The sequence below is a fragment of the Talaromyces proteolyticus genome, assembly GCF_021365285.1.
Source record: "Talaromyces proteolyticus strain PMI_201 chromosome Unknown BGW36scaffold_6, whole genome shotgun sequence".
Classification (NCBI taxonomy): domain Eukaryota; kingdom Fungi; phylum Ascomycota; class Eurotiomycetes; order Eurotiales; family Trichocomaceae; genus Talaromyces; species Talaromyces proteolyticus.
Window position 1 is genome coordinate 1970065 of NW_025764282.1, and position 17005 is coordinate 1987069.

The following is a 17005-nucleotide window of genomic DNA, read 5'->3' on the forward strand; positions in this document are numbered from 1 at the left end:
CTACAACACACAACCCGGACAATAATCCAGCTACTTTGCTCTGCATCTCGGAGAATTAGGTGCCCGTGTACGTATGTCTATGGGTGGCCTGTTATGCTGATTGCTGAGCGACTCGAATCTCCTACATCAATTGACGAAAGCAGCAGTACATATGTACATTTCTATCTATCTATATACATTTATACATTTTTACCAGTTGACATATATATATATATATATATACATATATCAACCACACGCCGAGATCTTGTTAAAATACCACAAGTGAGCAGCAATGTCCAACCCCACGGCGGTCCCGTCGTTGCCTAGATCAGAGTCGATGCCCTGGACGACTGTGATTTGGGACGTTGAGACGGACGAGTTGCTCGCCGCCGTGACCCAGTACTCGGGGCCGGGCTGGCTGAAACCAAAGCTCTTGGGGGGTACCTTGGGCACTGGGTCGTCGGTGTGCGTGACTCGGTAGTTCGTTCCGCCCTCTTGCGTCGTGACGAAGCTGGCGAATGCATGGTTTCCTACGCGAGGGCATCCGTACGTGTACTGTCGTGTTGTCAGTATTCCAAAATATTCGACAGGAGACAATGTCGGATCATGGACACACCAAATCAACCTTGTCTCCCTGGTTGCGCAATTCTACGGCCGCCAGAGTCGCCAACGCAGCTCCCAAGCTGTGTCCAGTAACGACAATACCATAATCCTTGTTCTCGGCGATAGCCGCAGATAGCTCGCTTTCGATCTTTTCGGAAACGGATTGCCAGGCCTCTAGGAAGCCCTTATGAGCCTCGCAACCATCGCACAGGGAGGACGCATCCGTAAGGGTGAAGTCGAGGTTCGTGAGCCAGTTAGAAATGGTCTTACTGCCGCGGAAAGACAGGATGAACAGTTTTCTGCTGTCGTCCTTGATGAGAAGGCCGGTTGTGTCGCCATCACCAGCACTTCGAGAAATCAGCACTCTTACACCGAAAGAGCAACGGTATACTCACTCATCAAATGAGTAAACGACTGTCGCGCTGGCCTGCTCGACCAGAGGACAGTTTCCAGTCGAGCAACGCACGGTTGTTCCGGCAGTAGCGTTGAAGTTGTCTGGACAGTAGGCAGCGGCCGAGTACTGTTCATAGAGATTTAACTCGGACCACAGGCCCGACGTGACATCTGAATACATTAGCTAATGTTCGGGCAGAGACGCGTTTGATAAACCTACCACGGCGAACCGGCACCGTAAGGGCTGAAGCAGACAGGCCAAGGACTGCCACGGCCAGGGCACGAGTTGAGGTGAACATGATTCTTGATAACGATGCCCTTGAGTCCTGACTCTCGAACTCTTCTAGTCTCAGCCTCCAGACTAGCAGATCAGAATCCTAGACTTTCGTCAAGATATATAGTCGACTGCTAGCATGGGCAGGCCAGTCCATTAAAAGATTTTGCTTCATGCCCATGCCACATGGGCAATGGCCCGTAGTCCATTTTGACCGGTCCTCACGGTAGCATTGCTAATCCTGATGGTATGCTCTAGTCATCATTCTCAAGAGCGAGCGAGATTGACACGGGAAGTCTGAGGGGTGCTGAGCCTAGTATCGCGTAAGTACGGAGTATATACATTGTACATTCTCTGATTGGAGTCTGATTGACGCACAAACCATCCCTTCATACCACGCTCCATCGTGATCAAGATTCGTAGTGTAACATCAACATCGTATTGCAGTGAATTGCACAGTTAGGCACAGCCGCTGATTGGATGTAGCGCAATGACTAAATCGTGCTTTATCTGCTGAAGCAGCTTATTTATCCTAGTAATTAACTATACCGGCAAGGGGGGGTAGAGAGTGGCCTGTTTCATTGGATTTGCCGTGTAGTATGACCGGAAACGGGTCTGCTGACGCTTGCTGATTAGTGAGCCTTAGGGGCTGATTTGCTGATCGTTACTATTAATAATACTTCGAGACGATAGATATATGCTATGCACTCTGCTACAATGTAGACATATTCATTCACTCATATTCATATCTAGTAACAAAAGTCAGGATGCCGGGGTGGTCAAACATATTGGTACCTGTAGGTCAGATTTGAATCGGACATTGATGCCTTTGGGGGTGGTTCAAGACTTTTACCTTTTTACTCGAATACCCTAACTAATTTACTATCTAGACCAAAACAAGCAGCCGTATAGGGTGCCTGAATGAAATGAAGGTATAATGCATTGTAGTAATACTTGAGGACCAATCACGCCACCTCGTACCGCTACTCAAAACATGATGTGTTACACGTAACCCCTGTCACGTCGATCAGACCTGCATATCAACCTAACTCTACAGCGGTCACTGGTCAATGATGTTTTAAATATGCTTATCATTCTGTCATACATTTGATTCGCCGATATTTATCCACAGCTCGCATTCGTTAAATGTATCCTTGTACGTACTAGCATGTAGGTACTAGGGTTTACATGGGAGCGAGTCCACGTAGATATTGAACTATTAATGACATTGAATATGCAGGTTCGTAGTCGACATAGACTAGGATACATGTAGCCATACTTATCCGATATCATTTAGTGTGAGTTCTCATTTGCAGATAAATGGATTAACTTTATTACCTTCCTAACGCCTTTTGCTGATAAGCCCCAGTCCCAACGGCATGATTAACATGAACGGAATGACTAATTTCGCGATCGAACGCAACTCCAAGCATTGAGCCAGCGCGATATGGAAGAAGATGTTGATGGGATTATCAAATCTGCTCATTCTCCCCCTCGTCCTTGTTACCCGCTGCATTCCCTGCACCGCCGTCCCCCGTATTAACATCTTCCATCCCCGTGTCCTCGCCTGTTTCTGCATCACCCCCAGCAAGCACCTTTGTCTTGATCTCTTCAATGCCCGTAGACGACGTGCCCGGTGTGACGGCGACAACGTTGTCATTCTCATCGACAAATTCGAAATTGTAGCGAGACAGTAAATGCGGGATCGCCGACAGTTGGGGGCCGTAGCGGGCTGTGTTGTCGTAGAGTTCGAAAAGCGGGACGGCGAGGAGTTTCATATTCTTCGGAACGCTGAGAACCTCTATACAAGTTATTAGCTATCGCCTAATCGAGGGGTTAGTGGGGATGGGGAGGTACTCTTTTTCGGAAGTTGGATGAAATATAACTTCTTACACTCCTTCGGACGCGAGACATGGCCTGGGAGGAATGGGTACATAAAAGTCTCGAAATTCGGACGCCACCATTGCGCCAGCGTATCGCCGACCTCCCAGTCCTCGTTCACGCCTTCGCCGCTGAATTGAGAGCCGACGGGTGCCAGGCGTTCGTTCAAACGGGATTTGAAGCCGTTGATTTCGTCGTCTTCGTGGTGCAGATAATCGCCTGGTCTGTAGGACCCGTGAGTAGCTGTGTCGAAACAAAATGAAAGGAGAAAGATGAGGAGGGGTACAGTTTGAAAAATGCATTCGCAATCTGCAGCATCAACACATGTGGGTGATTATGTTCGTGACAGACCAGTACGCCTTCGCAGGTCCGGCGCATTCCGTGTTGGTCATAATGCTCTTCGAGACGCTTCAGGCGCGCAAGCACCGAGGGGTCTTCTTCTGGTTGGTTTTCCTTGGTACCAAAGGTGTAGTTGGAGAGAGGGTAGAGCCGGATTGTTTGCGGCTGTTTGGCATTGAAGGACTTGGGGATAATAGGGCTGGAAGCAGAATTATCATCGTTAGTTTGGAGTGCTCTGGTCTGACTTGAGGGCAGAATGGTCTGCGACAAGCTGTTTGCTTGGGGTGTTGGAGATGAACTTACGGTTTTGAGCTCTGCATTGCAGTCACCGTGACGGTCGACATGTTGACTTTGTTGTGTCGTAGACCCCAAGCAGTAGAAAAATAGAAAAATGTCCGACTAGGCGGTTTATATGTCCAACGAGTGGTGCTGTGCTGATTGATTGTTGTTAATTGCTAGATGATGCTTGAATTCCGCGGCAGTGGGTGGAGCTTAATCAAGCTCCGCGAAAACATTGGCCCGACCGATACACATCAATACTAGCTATAAATTACTGCATATATATAGACATATAGAACATATTTAGACATACAGATAGATTGGTGATAGTGATAAGAATAATAACAATTAGCTACTCTTATTGTCTTCTAAATCTACATCTAGATATACAGTCAACCGGTGATTAGCTCAAAATAGCTGAAAGCATGGCATCACAGCTTCGGGTCAAAATCCTCGAACTCGCTGAGATCAACAACCGGACTGGGGCCAGCGCTGACGGGTAGACGAGCTTTGAACTGCGGCACGTTCGTGATGTAAATCGGCTCTCCTTTATGTACTTTCACTCCATTGGTTTTCTGGGAATGCAGCGCATCGGCCCCTTCGGCCGTTTCCGAGGTATCGACGGGGACTCGACTGTTGTCGACATCAGCAGACTGCGCGTTCAGATGGATCGAGACCTTGGCACGAGTTTCGGAGGTTGGGTTGATGTATTGATTGAAGAATGCAGCAAGGTCGTCCTTGGTTAAGCTCCTAACACTTGCAGCATCAACTTCATGCTGCACGAAATTGAAGTACTCAGACCCGATATGTGTCCAGAAGCGCGCGGTCTCTGATCCAAGGTTCTTGAGCTTCTCGAGTCTCTTGTTAATAATACTGCGCTTATGTCCTTCAAACTCCTCGTCCGTCATTTTCTCTAGCGTCTGCGCGAATTCTCCAAGGAATGCGTCAATGCGGCTTTCTAGGTATTCTGCCGTGCGCTCACTCTGGATGATAACCCGGTAGCCGATTGTGGTGGCAGAGTACCGGGCGCCGCTCCAAACAACATATCCCAACTGTTCCTTGCTTCGCAGTTGGTCAAATGCCGGTTCCTCGGTCATCTGGGCGAAGAGAAGGAGCTTGGCACGAAGCGCGTTGTCGATGATCGAGCCAACGAAAAGATAGTACTCAATGCAGTTATTGACATTCTGTGGGTCTTTGAGCTGGCGCTCATAAATGTAATTGCTTCCAGGAGGGAAGATGATATTTCTCCGCACATGCCATTGAGATTGTGGCAAGGAACGGCTGCGAACAATGTTCTCGACAATATTGGTCATTTTCAGTGCATCTTCCTTGTACAGATTGCCGTGCGCCAGGACCTCAATATGGTTCTGTTGCAAAAGTTGGGGGAAGAAAGTGGCGACGTCGCCCGCTTCAATGTGCTCTAATTCAGCTGCATACTGCTCGTTGATCCATGTCTTCTCGGCCGTCAAATAGCGAGTCATATCTCCAACTTGATAGTATGGTTGCTGGTATTCTGCGTTTCGGTAAGCTCTCGTCAATCGCTCCTTAATAATCTTGAAGCGATCTTCTTTGATAACGAGGTCGCGCATAGTCAATATAACTTTCTCAAGCAATACCGACATCTTATCGTTGTAACCGCCAACAGAAATATCCAACCCAAAAATACTTGCAGAAAGATTATAATCCAGCCCAGCGAGTTCAGCGTCGTAGGAGTATTCAACCAATGCATCCCTCACCAGCTCACAGTAAATTTTAGCCTTGACGTGGTTCGCCGGCGTCGCCCAAACCAGCGAATTCCGAAGAGTAATATGCACTGTAGCCTTAGGCACCCAGAATCGATCATCCTTTTTATACCACACTCGCACCTGATCATCAAGACGGATGAGTTTCGGCGCTTTTGTTGGTTGAGAAACCTCCTTCTTTTCAACTGATAAACGAGTTGGAATAAACTCGTTCTTATGAGGCATGTGTAAATCCTGTATCCTATCCGAGGACGAAGACGCCAAAGCATTCCTAATCTCACCCATGAAATCCTCAGGAATCTTCTCAACCTTGTATTCCGTCCCATACCACTTCTCCTTAGTATCCCAGTCGCCGGGGAAATTTTGCGATACAATCATAAGTCTGAAGTTGTCTGCTCGTAGATAAGACAGCGCTTTGGTGATCAACTCAGCATCAAACTTCCTCAACAAATTGTTGCCGCTAAGAAGCCATTCTCGCGGGAGTGGTTTTTGCATGACGCTGCTCAGCCGACTTGTGAATCGCGAAGCAGGCGACTTTTGCTTGAATCGGAAATCCACTTCAGCCAAATTCTTCATCTCATCAAAAATCCACTGTTCTGGTGTTCGTTCTTTAATCAATGCAATGTACTGGAATATCGTCTTAACCACTTCTCGATGATGAACCAACCCATCTTCTGTAAGGCGTACGGAAATCGTGAAAAAAGAAGCACCTGGACAGAGAGGCATTGCACCAGCCGAAAGCCCATTCGCCCAGCCTTTTGCTTTAATGTGAGCCAGAATACTACCAGGCCCTTCATGACCAATCAGATGACTGATGTATCGGCTTGGATGAGTCTCGTATAGACCATCCTCGTCCAAGAACGGAAAGTATATATCCAATGACCGCGAGTCCATGACAGGTTTCGCAAACACTTGCGTGCAGAGTTGGTCTGCAGAGAAGGGCTGTACATCGTCCCATCGGTTTTGGGGTAAATCTTTGTTCTGAACCTCTGAAAACAACTCCACAACCCAGCTTTCCAGCTGATCAAGCGATTCCCGCCCTAACACGACAAGCTTTGTGCGATTTGCAGAATAATGCTTTTTATGGAAATTGATGAACTCGCTGCGTATTTCAACACCGCGAGCCTGCGGATCATCGCGTAAGGTCTGCAAATTACCCGTTGAGAAATGGTGGTATGGATGTTTAGGATTTGACAGCGACTTATTCAACTGCATCAGCCGCCATATGTCACTTTGCAAGTTCTTCTTGTTCTCCGAGTCGACTGCCCTCAACTCACGATCTAGCGTCGACTCTAAAAACAAAGGAGCAATGAAGAACTGCGCGAATCTATCCAATGCGCCGTAAAGAGGCGGCACCGAATTCGAATTGGAAGAGGCGTTACTCGCCGATCCATTGGCGGCAGAGCCATCTGACAATGGTGTCGATGCACCATCGGAGCTCTCCCCGGTGGCCGCTACCTCAAAGAAATAATTCGTCTCAATTGCGCCGGTATAAGCGTTTGAAGAGCCAGAGTGTGCTGCTAGGTACTGGTTGTAAGCATTCTCTTTAGGGTACTAGATAGCAAATGGTGTCAGTATTCTCCATTTCAACTCATCGCCATAACCGATGCCCACCTTTTCAGTGCCCATGAATAATAAATGCTGTGGATATAAAATTAGCATCTCTCACTCCTAACTCGCCATTTTATCAGTCTTTCGCCGCTCACCTCTACGGCGTGCGCCATGCCAGGCATGCTATCGTCGTCGGAGAAATTTCCCACGTTCACATTTGCCGAGGCACTGGCTTTGTCGGTGTCCGGGTCATGCACCAGCAACGCCTCCAACCTGTTCGGCAGCCTAATTACTCGGTATGAGCGATCATCCAATTCTGGCTTCTCCAGCCGGTCGGCAACGCGAGTCACTCCCGAAGCCATTGTCGACGAGACTGGCGGGGATGTGGTGGTCGTGGTGGCGGGAGAGAAAGTGGAATAGCAGCGAGGCAGCACAACGGTGGGATGACTAGAGTCACGACGTTGAAAATTCGCCGAACGCGTATGGATGCCTAAGCAGTTGAATAGGCGCGGTTCAAACGGTAATGCAGAGCGACAGTGTCGGATCAACGAGGCATTCCACAGTGCACGAGACAGATGTGTTGAGGACCTTGGAGACATTCGCCGACGCAAGGGTTGCGTCCGTGCACAAAAGATAGTCCGAGGGGGGGGTAAGGACGTGGAAAGGGAAAAGAGGAAAAAACAAGGTGTGAAAATTGAAAAACAAACAGAGGAAAGAAAAAGAGGAGCAGGATAGGCGAGGGGCGTTCGTGAGCGGTGAGGTGGCAGAAGGAAGGACACGGCATTCAATCGATCAATCGTAGTCATCATGGATGGCGAAAATGATACAACAGCGACAGCCACCGTTTCCGCGCGTCTGGCTGCCTGTCCCGCCCGTCCCAGGGCTGATCAGTGCCCACCCCACTGTGTGCTCACTAAGCGCGTGGCTTTCTGGTGGGATCAACAAGGGCGAATGAGGCCCGCGACTGGTACAGTGCTAGTTGGTAAATCGGCGGTTCCTGCGGGCGGGTGTATGAATCACCACTTACCTATGTATGATTGTTTTTTATTTCCATCAGCCGTTGGTGGATGATTCTAGTCAAATGATACCGCATACTCGTCAATGTGCTGATTGTAACATCCTGTTTCTCATCACTATAGGGTTACGTTTATATGGTTAGGGCTATAGTTTTATGGTTAGTTTTGTTTGCAGGGTATGTTGTTGAGATAAATATTGCGCAATATTATTATTGTACATCCACGTCTGACACCACCCCATTCGTTCCCAGATACTCTCCAAGGGAATCGACAATATAATCTATGTTTGCAAGGCCGTACTGCACCGCTTTGACCGGGACCTGCAGAACAGTGCCCATACAACCATTGCAACTACCGAGGCCGTCGGGGAGAAAAGACCTCAACACTTGAAAGATCGAAAAGGGGTTGCTGATTGAATCCTGAGAGAGCCGATAATCTCGATCTTTTGATATCACTTTATCGGCCACGGCAGACTATAAGTTAGGGAGTGAGAGGGATTTGTTAACTATCACGAACACTAAGTATAAAGAGGAAGTCTAACCCATAAACATGTCGGACTTTTTACGCATTAGAATAAATTGAGTTTAGTGGCAAATTCGATTGGATTCAGATATAAGCCTGAGTTGTAAAGAACTCATCTATCTAGACATATTTATATGCGAATTTACACTAATATTTATCATTAGAAGTAAAATATCAAAAATTAAGTAATATTGATTTTAGTATAATGTTTTGATATTATTGATTAATATTTTGAACATTTTGAACATTTTGAATCTATTTTTAATATCTTTAGTATTAGATATATATATATGAAAATCTTAATTGTAAGGCTCCTTGACACTGCCAACCTCTAAATGCCAAAAAGTAATACTGAGGTAATTGGGCCATTGCCCAATTCCAGGGTTGGCACGCTTATAAGCCTCTGTGAGCCTGCAGCACGTGCCTGCATGCCATGCGCTGCACCGCCTTCTTGCTGCCAGGTCCAGAAGACAGAATTGAGTTTCTGTGCAAGTACATCTTAGCCTCATCTCAAGGTGTAACCATGATACAAGCGCTCATAATAATAACCTTTGGAAAAGGTCACAATGACATCAGAATGTTGCGTATAAATAAACAAGAAAGAAAGAGGATTGATTTAGGCACAATTTCTTCTCTTCATCCAAAGAATCAATCAATAACCATGGTCACTTGCATTATATGTGGTTACGGCGTCGGCAACTTCAATCCAGGTCATAATCATGCCCGGAGTATCTTTTCGGCGAATAAGAAATGGGTAAAATACCGCAACGGCCCTGGATATCACTTCCTAAACGCAGACGAAGTCGAGAAAACGTATTTTGACAATGAATATTTTCGGTGGAAGGGATTTTATCGTTTGAGTGAGTCTTTCTCTCGGCGTTGAATTTACATCGTAATTCTTGATTCAATTTCTCTACTAATATTGATTATTAAGTCATGTACAATCCACTTCAGAGCAAATACTGGCTTTCAGGCATCGGCCAGCATACCAGCGATCTTCATTCTATAGGCGAGTTTCCTGCGCCTACGGATTACAACAAGGCGTTTATTGGAATTCCGCCTCAAGGCACTGCAGGCCTTACTCCCTTTTATGATGCGAAATCGTTTGATTGCTTAGGGCTCCCAGTCATTGTACATATGAGATGCTGGAATCTGGCGCAATGGGTCCTGGGCTCTACGCTAGAGATAAATCTAGAGCTATTCGTGGCCATTACCTTGAAGAATGTTAGAAATTTAACGCTTCGAAAAGACGCTGCTGGGGTTCGCTCTTCATTGCCACATACGAACTGTAAGATAATCGATGCAATGGGAAAATTGCCGGTTGAGCTAACAACTTCCAAAATAAGCAATGAATTTTGATCCCTGCAGATTTCACACCATCACGGAAAGAATAGAGAGAAGCAGGTACAGGAAAAAATACTATACTCCACGATCAAAACGAAAACCAATCCCACTATCACATTCAAGATTTGCATATCTACCAAATGATGTTATACGGCTCATTTTGGATGTGTTGAGCTGTCATGACATCTTGAAAGTGATACGGGTCATTCAGCTTCCGGTTTCAGATGACTATTGGCGATTTCGGGCTGCTAAATATCTGTTCGAGATAAATGATGTTGGGGATGAGAAACTTGACTGGCCATATCTTGCCGCAAAGATGGAGCAACTATATGATGCTGACAAAAACTTCAGAACCCGTCGCTATGTGCATGATGTTTTGTGTGATATAAAGTCGGTGTTTGTTGCGAACGTGAAGAAAAGAACCTTTCCAAGTCTGGAGAATGTAATCGATGAGATAACTGATGAAAACGTGCGATCATGAGAGCGTATCTAAGAGTGGTTTGTGAGATTATGTTGCTTAAGATATGACGATCTTCTTCCAATATTCAGGCTGAACGCAAAACCAATACTATACCCAATTTGCTACGAAGAATATAAGACCTTAAACAGGTGCAAACCTATTTACAAGCGGGCGGGTGGCGGTGAGTAGCCACTAATAATAATTCTTACTACGATGTATTTATATTACTACTGCGTACGACGTGATACGAAGAGATAACTTCTACGATGGTTACTAAACGGTAAACACCAATCATTCTTGTGCAACACTCATTCAATAACGCAGACTAAGGATCAGTAAAGCACCATCGCTCTGTTGGCTGAGACGAACTATTAACGAAACCAACGCATTATGTATAACGCCCAGGACATTCATTCTATGACATGGCTAGACTGCTTCTTTTGATTCTGCCTCGACTGCGTCTTCATCTCCTTCCTCACTGCTGCCACGAGTGTTGACTCGCGTCTCGATCCAGCCACAAACTTCGGTTTTGTGGTGCATCAGCATTTCGTTGAGTCCCGTTTTGGGGGATTGCAATAGACGACCGTAGCGTTTTGAAGGCTTGCGCCGGTTTTCTGTGTTGTGCCAGAGTCCATGGACGTGGGAGACGAAGACTAGGGAATTCTGCCACAGAACACGTGAGTAAGAGGCAGGGAACGAATGAATGGCTGTATCTTGGTATTGGAAATTGATCAAGAAATAGCCAACTTACATCCTTGTACCACCTAGATAGCCACGTTTGGGTCGGTGATGCCACGGCGCGAACTGGATTTTCGGCCACAAATGAAATGACGCTGTTAATGCGCTGGTAGATGCTGTCTGAAGTAGAAATTAACTGTGAGTGTACCTTAAAGGGTATAACAAGGCGTACCTCGATTAATGAGAAGGTTAGCAACTCCATAGAAAGCATCGCCGATCCCAATGAAAAATATGTGTGTTGCTTCGTTTGGTCTAGTTCAGACTAGTCAGTCACTGCACTTTTCTGGGTAGTTCATACATACTCAAGGTAATTATCCCACAGGTATCCAGCAAGTTCCTCGGTCTGCGTAGGACGGTCTCCATCCTCTTCTTCGTACCTGCCAATGCCCTGCTAATCGACAATCAGCATTGCGCACCAATCTGCCAAATCGTGGACTTACTGTATCTACCGTAAGGTGTTTAGGGATGTTCACGTCGACAATGGCGTAGTTATTTTGAATAGCCCACCCAATGTATTCTTTGACGACATCCGCCTGGTAGAGTTAGCACGAATAAATTAGAAATAATCAAGATTCATACCATCCAACAGTTATGAGGCTCGAGCTTATTTGTTATAGGATGGTGAATTCCCATCATCTCAGGTCTGTCGATATTCAGCAGGGTTCACTTAGAATTTCCAGCCAAAACTCACGGGTCGTGGAATATCACAATCAAGGGAACGGCTTTGTCATAATTTGGACTGAAGAGGAAACGGTAAGCCGTCATAAAAGCAAATTAAATAAGATAAAAATGTAAAGTCGTGTAACTTACCTAGCCAAAACTTGATTTTCAAAAGACTTTGAGATAGTCGCTCGATAAATCCATAGGCTAGTGAGTTTGTAGCTGTCATATAGCTGCTTGGCCTGGTACTGGCGTATAACGTCTAAACTCTTGAGTCAGATTTATTGTAACTATCACTAAAATCCTGAAAATTCCATGCTTACCATGAAATCTATCTGTAAAAAGACCCTCTTGTGCGGGTGCTTTGGGGTACATGCACCGCCAGTATTTTGACTGAGCAGCCATGACCCTTCTAACGATCTGTACTGCGGGGTTTGAGGCAGTGGTAGCTGTAAGTCTGGCAGGAGGCTCTCCCATGAGAGTTTTTGTTACAGCTAGCGCAGATTTGGAAATGGACCGGAAATTATAACCACCCTTAATGACATGTCAGTTTGATATTAGAAAAGGTTGTACGAAAAACAAACGAAGATTTTAGGGAGCCCACCTCGAGACAAACAGCAACTTTCCCATTAGCCAAGGTCATTAGCATGTGTGTCATGTGCGCATAGCAGGCTGGAGTAACAAAACACCCGCCAAGCTCGTCACCAGCTGCTGCATCAAATCCTGAAGCCACTGGTTGAGTGTTAGTAGGATTGACCTATTTAAAAAGTATTTAAATAACAAAGACATACCAATAACTAAATCAGGATCAAACTCTGTTGCGATTGGCATGATGAGCTGCTGGAATGCAAACATGTAATCGCCATCGCCCATGCCTTGAGATGGCCAGGGTATATTCAAGTTTCTTATCAAGTCAACATACGATCTTTTTAGATGACGAGTAGACGAAGCATACTTTCCAATACCAGCACCCTCCCCAACATAATCCCAGTTGCCTTCTTTACCTCCAGGGTAGAATTTACCATCGGCATATACATGGATGGATATATAGAGGACATTAGGATCGTCGTAAAAGGCTTTTTGGATCCCGTTTCCTAGAGTATATTAGATAAGATGCATCAGGGTGAACAAATTCAACTCTCACCGTGATGAACGTCCCTAAATGTCATTAGAATAACAATACAAATAAAAAGAGTAACATCAACATACCAGTCAATAATCATAATTTTCCGACACATCTCGCCAAGCTGTCGCTGGCACACCTTGGCTGCGATCGAAACATTGTTGAACAGGCAAAATCCCATAGTCTTGTCATGCTCAGCGTGATGTCCTGGCGGCCTGATGACAGCAATAGCATTCTTGACCTTTCGCGTAGCCACCGCGAGACAAGTCTCGATAGCTCCACCCGCCGAAAGAAGTGCAGAAGCAAAAGTAAGTCGATTGAAATATATAGAATCACGGGATTCTTCAAGTAGAATCAGGGTCTCATCAGGCAGGTCTAACACACTTTCAGTTCACCACCGCTAAACTCTGTATCAAAAATTGATATAAAAACTTACTGCGAGTGCTTTCTACAAACTTGAAATGCTCATCTGTGTGAACCAATTGAACTTCCTCTTCCGTCGCATCTCGAACATCAATACGCTGCAAGGGATGAGGGGCAAGTGGTTTGGAAGAAGCCGCAATCTCGGGGTCTTCAACCAGACCTGCCCTACAGATCTCTTTATAGATGTAGTAGATGCGTCGAGGATCTTCAGGATGCACATCCGCCGTGGGTCGCACTTCGCAATGGTAACGCATCCGAATATCGTAACAAAGGCCGGTGGCCAGTGATGCAACAGTCAATCCCGAAGAAGACGCAGCATCGTCTGCAGACCAATCTGAATTCTCCTCCATGATGCTGTCGGATTCTTCACTGGATTTTGCCATATTAGACGCCTCATCCTCAATCGACTTAGTCAAGCCAGGGAATTCTGATGGGTAACCACTAGTTAGAAGAGGCGCTGAATTATATTCTGCTGAATGTGGCGGATCCGATAGTAGAGATACATCTATCACCGGTGATGAGTGGACAGGCGCCGTTGTAGCAGAGACACCTGGTTTTGTTGCAGTCGGTACGTAATTTCCCACGCTTGAAGCGTTTGCGTCGGCATGGATGATTGCCTGGAGGCCTGGCTCACCCATGACAGTATCCTCGTCCTCCATTTTTGTGCAAATAGGAAGACGAGAGGCGCGTTTTCAGCCAGTCACAAATAATTACGCCGTCATGGCCGCTGTGGCCGTCTGTAATTCGAGATAGCTATTTCGGCTTTGATTGACAGCCTTTCAAGTCAGGAAGGTCACAGCACCGACAAACACAAGAGCAATGTTTTCTTTTTGGCAACTCTTGAAGATTCAATGGCATATATGTTTGCACCGGTCACAAACACAGCAAGGATCGGATGTAAAAACCTGGCGGCTTGGGGGTATAGACTCCACGCAGACAGGTGAATATAGGACTTGAAATCCAAGCAAATAGTAAATAGGCCAACACACTGAGTTTTAAGTTGTTGGTGGACAATAATTACCCTGTTTGCGCTGGCATGCATGCAGATGATAGCGGTGGTTTATAGGGCAGGGAACGGCCTAGGTTAGTTTGGAGCACTAGCCTATAGACCACGTGATACCGTCAAAGGGAACTGCTCAACCCGCAGCACAGCAGTGCGTAACCGGGGACAAAAGACTCGTCACAAGAATCAGATCAGAAGCTTCTACTCAAGAAGGCCTTGGACAACCTGTTTCATGTGAAGAATCGGCTGTGTGGTCCCTGGAACAACTCTCCCATAGTAGCACATCAGCCTATCAGCGCCGCGACTCGTAGATACCGCTTAGTCATGTATGTAATGTGCTGTAACTTAAACTAATACATTTGGATTAATGTTGCCAGGACAATAAACATTATTAAATTATTTTCATTCATTGCGTCTTTAAATAGATCTGTTCTAGTACAGAAAAGAGGCTCTCACAGCCCAGATTCGCAGGAATCAGTCGTCAGTTGTCAATCTTCAGATGTTTTTACGCGTTCCAATTGAAACCCTAATGTTCGGAATTTAGAGCAGACTTTTGTGCAAAGTCTGCGCCTCATCCTATGCGCGACTATCAACTTTGGAGACGTAGACTGCACAGTGTTAGTTATTGTTTTCCATCGAGGTTTGGCGCGAAAACTCACCGATAAGGTCAACGACACGGCGGGAGTAGCCCCATTCGTTGTCGTACCAGCTGATAAGCTAAATGGTCCAGTTAGTAGACTGTTCAGCGAAATGCAGTGGGGACCAATGAATCAAAATACCTTGACGAAGTTGGGGTTGAGGGAGATACCAGCCTTGGCGTCAAAGACAGAGCTGGCGGTGTTGCCGTTGATGTCGGAGGAGACAACGTCGTCCTCGGTGTAGCCAAGGATGCCTATTGCATGTCAGCGGTATTCATAATCGAACAATGACAAGAAAGGTCTGGATTGTGCCTACCCTTGAGCTCGCCCTCGGAGTACTTCTTGAAGGTGGCCTTGATCTCGTCGTAGCTGACGGGCTTCTCGGTGCGGCAAGTCAAGTCGACAACGGAGACGTTGGAGGTGGGCACACGCAGCGACAGACCGGTCAGCTTGCCGTTGAGGGCAGGAATGACCTTGCCGACAGCCTTGGCGGCACCAGTGCTGCTGGGGATGATGTTCTGGGCAGCAGCACGACCACCGCGCCAGTCCTTGGAGGAGGGGCCGTCGACGGTCTTCTGGGTGGCAGTGTAGGAGTGGACAGTGGTCATGAGACCCTCAACGAGACCCCAGTTGTCGTTGATGATCTTGGCGAGAGGAGCCAGACCGTTTGTGGTGCAAGAAGCGTTGGAGATGACCTTGTGTTCGCTGGTGTAGGTCTCGTTGTTGACACCCATGACGAACATCTAGTGTAATCAGTCAGAAAATGTCCGTGGAAATATATGTTATCAAACTTACAGGAGCATCAGCAGAAGGAGCCGAGATGATGACCTTCTTGGCGCCACCCTTCAAGTGGGCAGAGGCCTTGTCAATGGTGGTGAAGACACCAGTGGACTCGACGATGTACTCGGCACCACTCTCCGCCCAGGGAATGGAGGCGGGGTCACGCTCCTGGTAGAACTTGATCTTCTTGCCATTTACGATGAGCTCGTTGCCGGAGTGCTCGATGGTACCCTTGAAGATACCGTGCTGGGTGTCATATTTGAGCATGTAGGCCTGTCCATAGTGTTAGTGGGGGTGTTGTGTCAATCGAGTCGCCGCAGCGGATGTCTTATCCGCCCGCCAGCAACGCCAGAAAGGGCCCAACATACAGCATAGTGAGTCTCAATGAAGGGATCGTTGACAGCAACGACGTCAGCTTCGCCGTGCTCAAGACTGCAGAACCAGTTAGATACAGCGCTCGCTATGTTAGGTAGAACGGGATGGCTCAGCATACGCGTTACGGAAGACCTGTGCAGTCCTGTTAGCTATGATCAGTCTGGCAGATCGCAGAGACAGCTTACAATACGTCCGATACGGCCGAAACCGTTGATGCCAACCTAGAACTATGCATGAGCTTTTTGTCTTTTTAATTGATTGAGCTGCAGCTGGATCAGCCTACCTTGGTAACCATATTTGCGGTGTTGTGTCCTGGGCGCGGGGTAGCTGTTAGCAGCACGGTCTCGCAGGCACAGCAGCACTGGCAGCAACGCGACGAAAATAACACGGAGGGAGAAGGGAGACACAGGCTGAAACAGAAAGTATAGCACTCACTGGAAGCAATGGGAGTTTTGTGTGAATGGGCAGCGAGGAAGATGGAGGAGGGCAAATTTTATGGGCGGGTGGTGGCGGGGTAGCTTGGACGAAAGAGGTAGACTCGGTGAATGACTGCAGACTGATGTTAATAATAATGTTGACGCAACGCATGGGCCGGGGGGACGCTTGCTGAAATACGCACACCGTGGGCTGTTCCTGTCGCTGCTCTTAATTTCTCCTGTTACTGCATCGAGCAGGCCTCACATCGCCTTCCGAACTACCGTATCCGCTCTCTCCCTTGTCCGGTTTCATACACCGGGCAAAACAGGAAGCCTGGCGATGCTCGACTGCACCACAGCCAATCAGCGCGCGCCGTGGCCATGTCTGTATTCCCTCCAGGCGGAGGCACGATAATCGTGTATGTCATAGCCGGCGTGCCATTATCGCGGTCCCGAGGATGCT

At 47.0% G+C, this 17005-nt stretch overlaps 6 protein-coding genes across 6 annotated transcripts; 1 reads left to right on the forward strand and 5 right to left on the reverse strand.

The window, feature by feature from the left end:
- Positions 1-228: 228 nt before the first annotated feature.
- Positions 229-1277, reverse strand: BGW36DRAFT_359553 (Alpha/Beta hydrolase protein; the record flags this gene model as incomplete). Its single annotated transcript, XM_046214084.1, has 4 exons — positions 229-537; positions 599-950; positions 981-1149; positions 1199-1277. 4 exons carry the CDS (start codon positions 1275-1277, stop codon positions 229-231), a joined length of 909 nt encoding a protein of 302 aa, XP_046072478.1.
- Positions 1278-2724: 1447 nt separating this feature from the next.
- On the reverse strand, positions 2725-3816 carry BGW36DRAFT_397427 (cleavage and polyadenylation specific factor 5; the record flags this gene model as incomplete). The annotated part of the gene is made up of 4 exons (XM_046218295.1): positions 2725-3053; positions 3110-3357; positions 3420-3671; positions 3776-3816. The coding sequence occupies 4 exons, from the start codon at positions 3814-3816 to the stop codon at positions 2725-2727; spliced, it is 870 nt and encodes a 289-aa protein (XP_046072479.1).
- Positions 3817-4182: 366 nt separating this feature from the next.
- Positions 4183-7406, reverse strand: BGW36DRAFT_359555 (a-pheromone processing metallopeptidase Ste23; the record flags this gene model as incomplete). Its single annotated transcript, XM_046214085.1, has 3 exons — positions 4183-7047; positions 7108-7134; positions 7200-7406. 3 exons carry the CDS (start codon positions 7404-7406, stop codon positions 4183-4185), a joined length of 3099 nt encoding a protein of 1032 aa, XP_046072480.1.
- Positions 7407-9243: 1837 nt separating this feature from the next.
- On the forward strand, positions 9244-9941 carry BGW36DRAFT_359556 (uncharacterized protein; the record flags this gene model as incomplete). The annotated part of the gene is made up of 2 exons (XM_046214086.1): positions 9244-9442; positions 9517-9941. 2 exons carry the CDS (start codon positions 9244-9246, stop codon positions 9939-9941), a joined length of 624 nt encoding a protein of 207 aa, XP_046072481.1.
- Positions 9942-10812: 871 nt separating this feature from the next.
- Positions 10813-13713, reverse strand: BGW36DRAFT_295191 (histone deacetylase HdaA; the record flags this gene model as incomplete). Its single annotated transcript, XM_046211156.1, has 15 exons — positions 10813-11049; positions 11138-11244; positions 11297-11376; positions 11427-11512; positions 11565-11657; positions 11704-11767; positions 11816-11863; positions 11935-12046; positions 12108-12318; positions 12389-12516; positions 12576-12688; positions 12740-12878; positions 12929-12942; positions 12994-13282; positions 13344-13713. The coding sequence occupies 15 exons, from the start codon at positions 13711-13713 to the stop codon at positions 10813-10815; spliced, it is 2091 nt and encodes a 696-aa protein (XP_046072482.1).
- A 1006-nt stretch (positions 13714-14719) lies between these two features.
- On the reverse strand, positions 14720-16583 carry BGW36DRAFT_379439 (glyceraldehyde-3-phosphate dehydrogenase). Its single transcript, XM_046216209.1, has 9 exons — positions 16410-16583; positions 16312-16347; positions 16245-16258; positions 16120-16183; positions 15767-16024; positions 15288-15714; positions 15113-15225; positions 14993-15050; positions 14720-14941 (listed from the first exon to the last, which is right to left on the reverse strand). The coding sequence occupies exons 1-9, from the start codon at positions 16419-16421 to the stop codon at positions 14910-14912; spliced, it is 1014 nt and encodes a 337-aa protein (XP_046072483.1). The 5' UTR covers positions 16422-16583; the 3' UTR covers positions 14720-14909.
- Positions 16584-17005: the final 422 nt, after the last annotated feature.

What these genes read in the sequence shown, in the direction of transcription:
- BGW36DRAFT_379439 (XM_046216209.1), bottom strand. An exon ending in TCATTGAGACTCACTATGCT is followed by an intron (nt 16,025 to 16,119) that starts GTATGTTGGGCC and finishes CACTATGGACAG; the next exon opens with GCCTACATGCTCAAATATGA. An exon ending in TCAACCCCAACTTCGTCAAG is followed by an intron (nt 15,051 to 15,112) that starts GTATTTTGATTC and finishes TGGACCATTTAG; the next exon opens with CTTATCAGCTGGTACGACAA.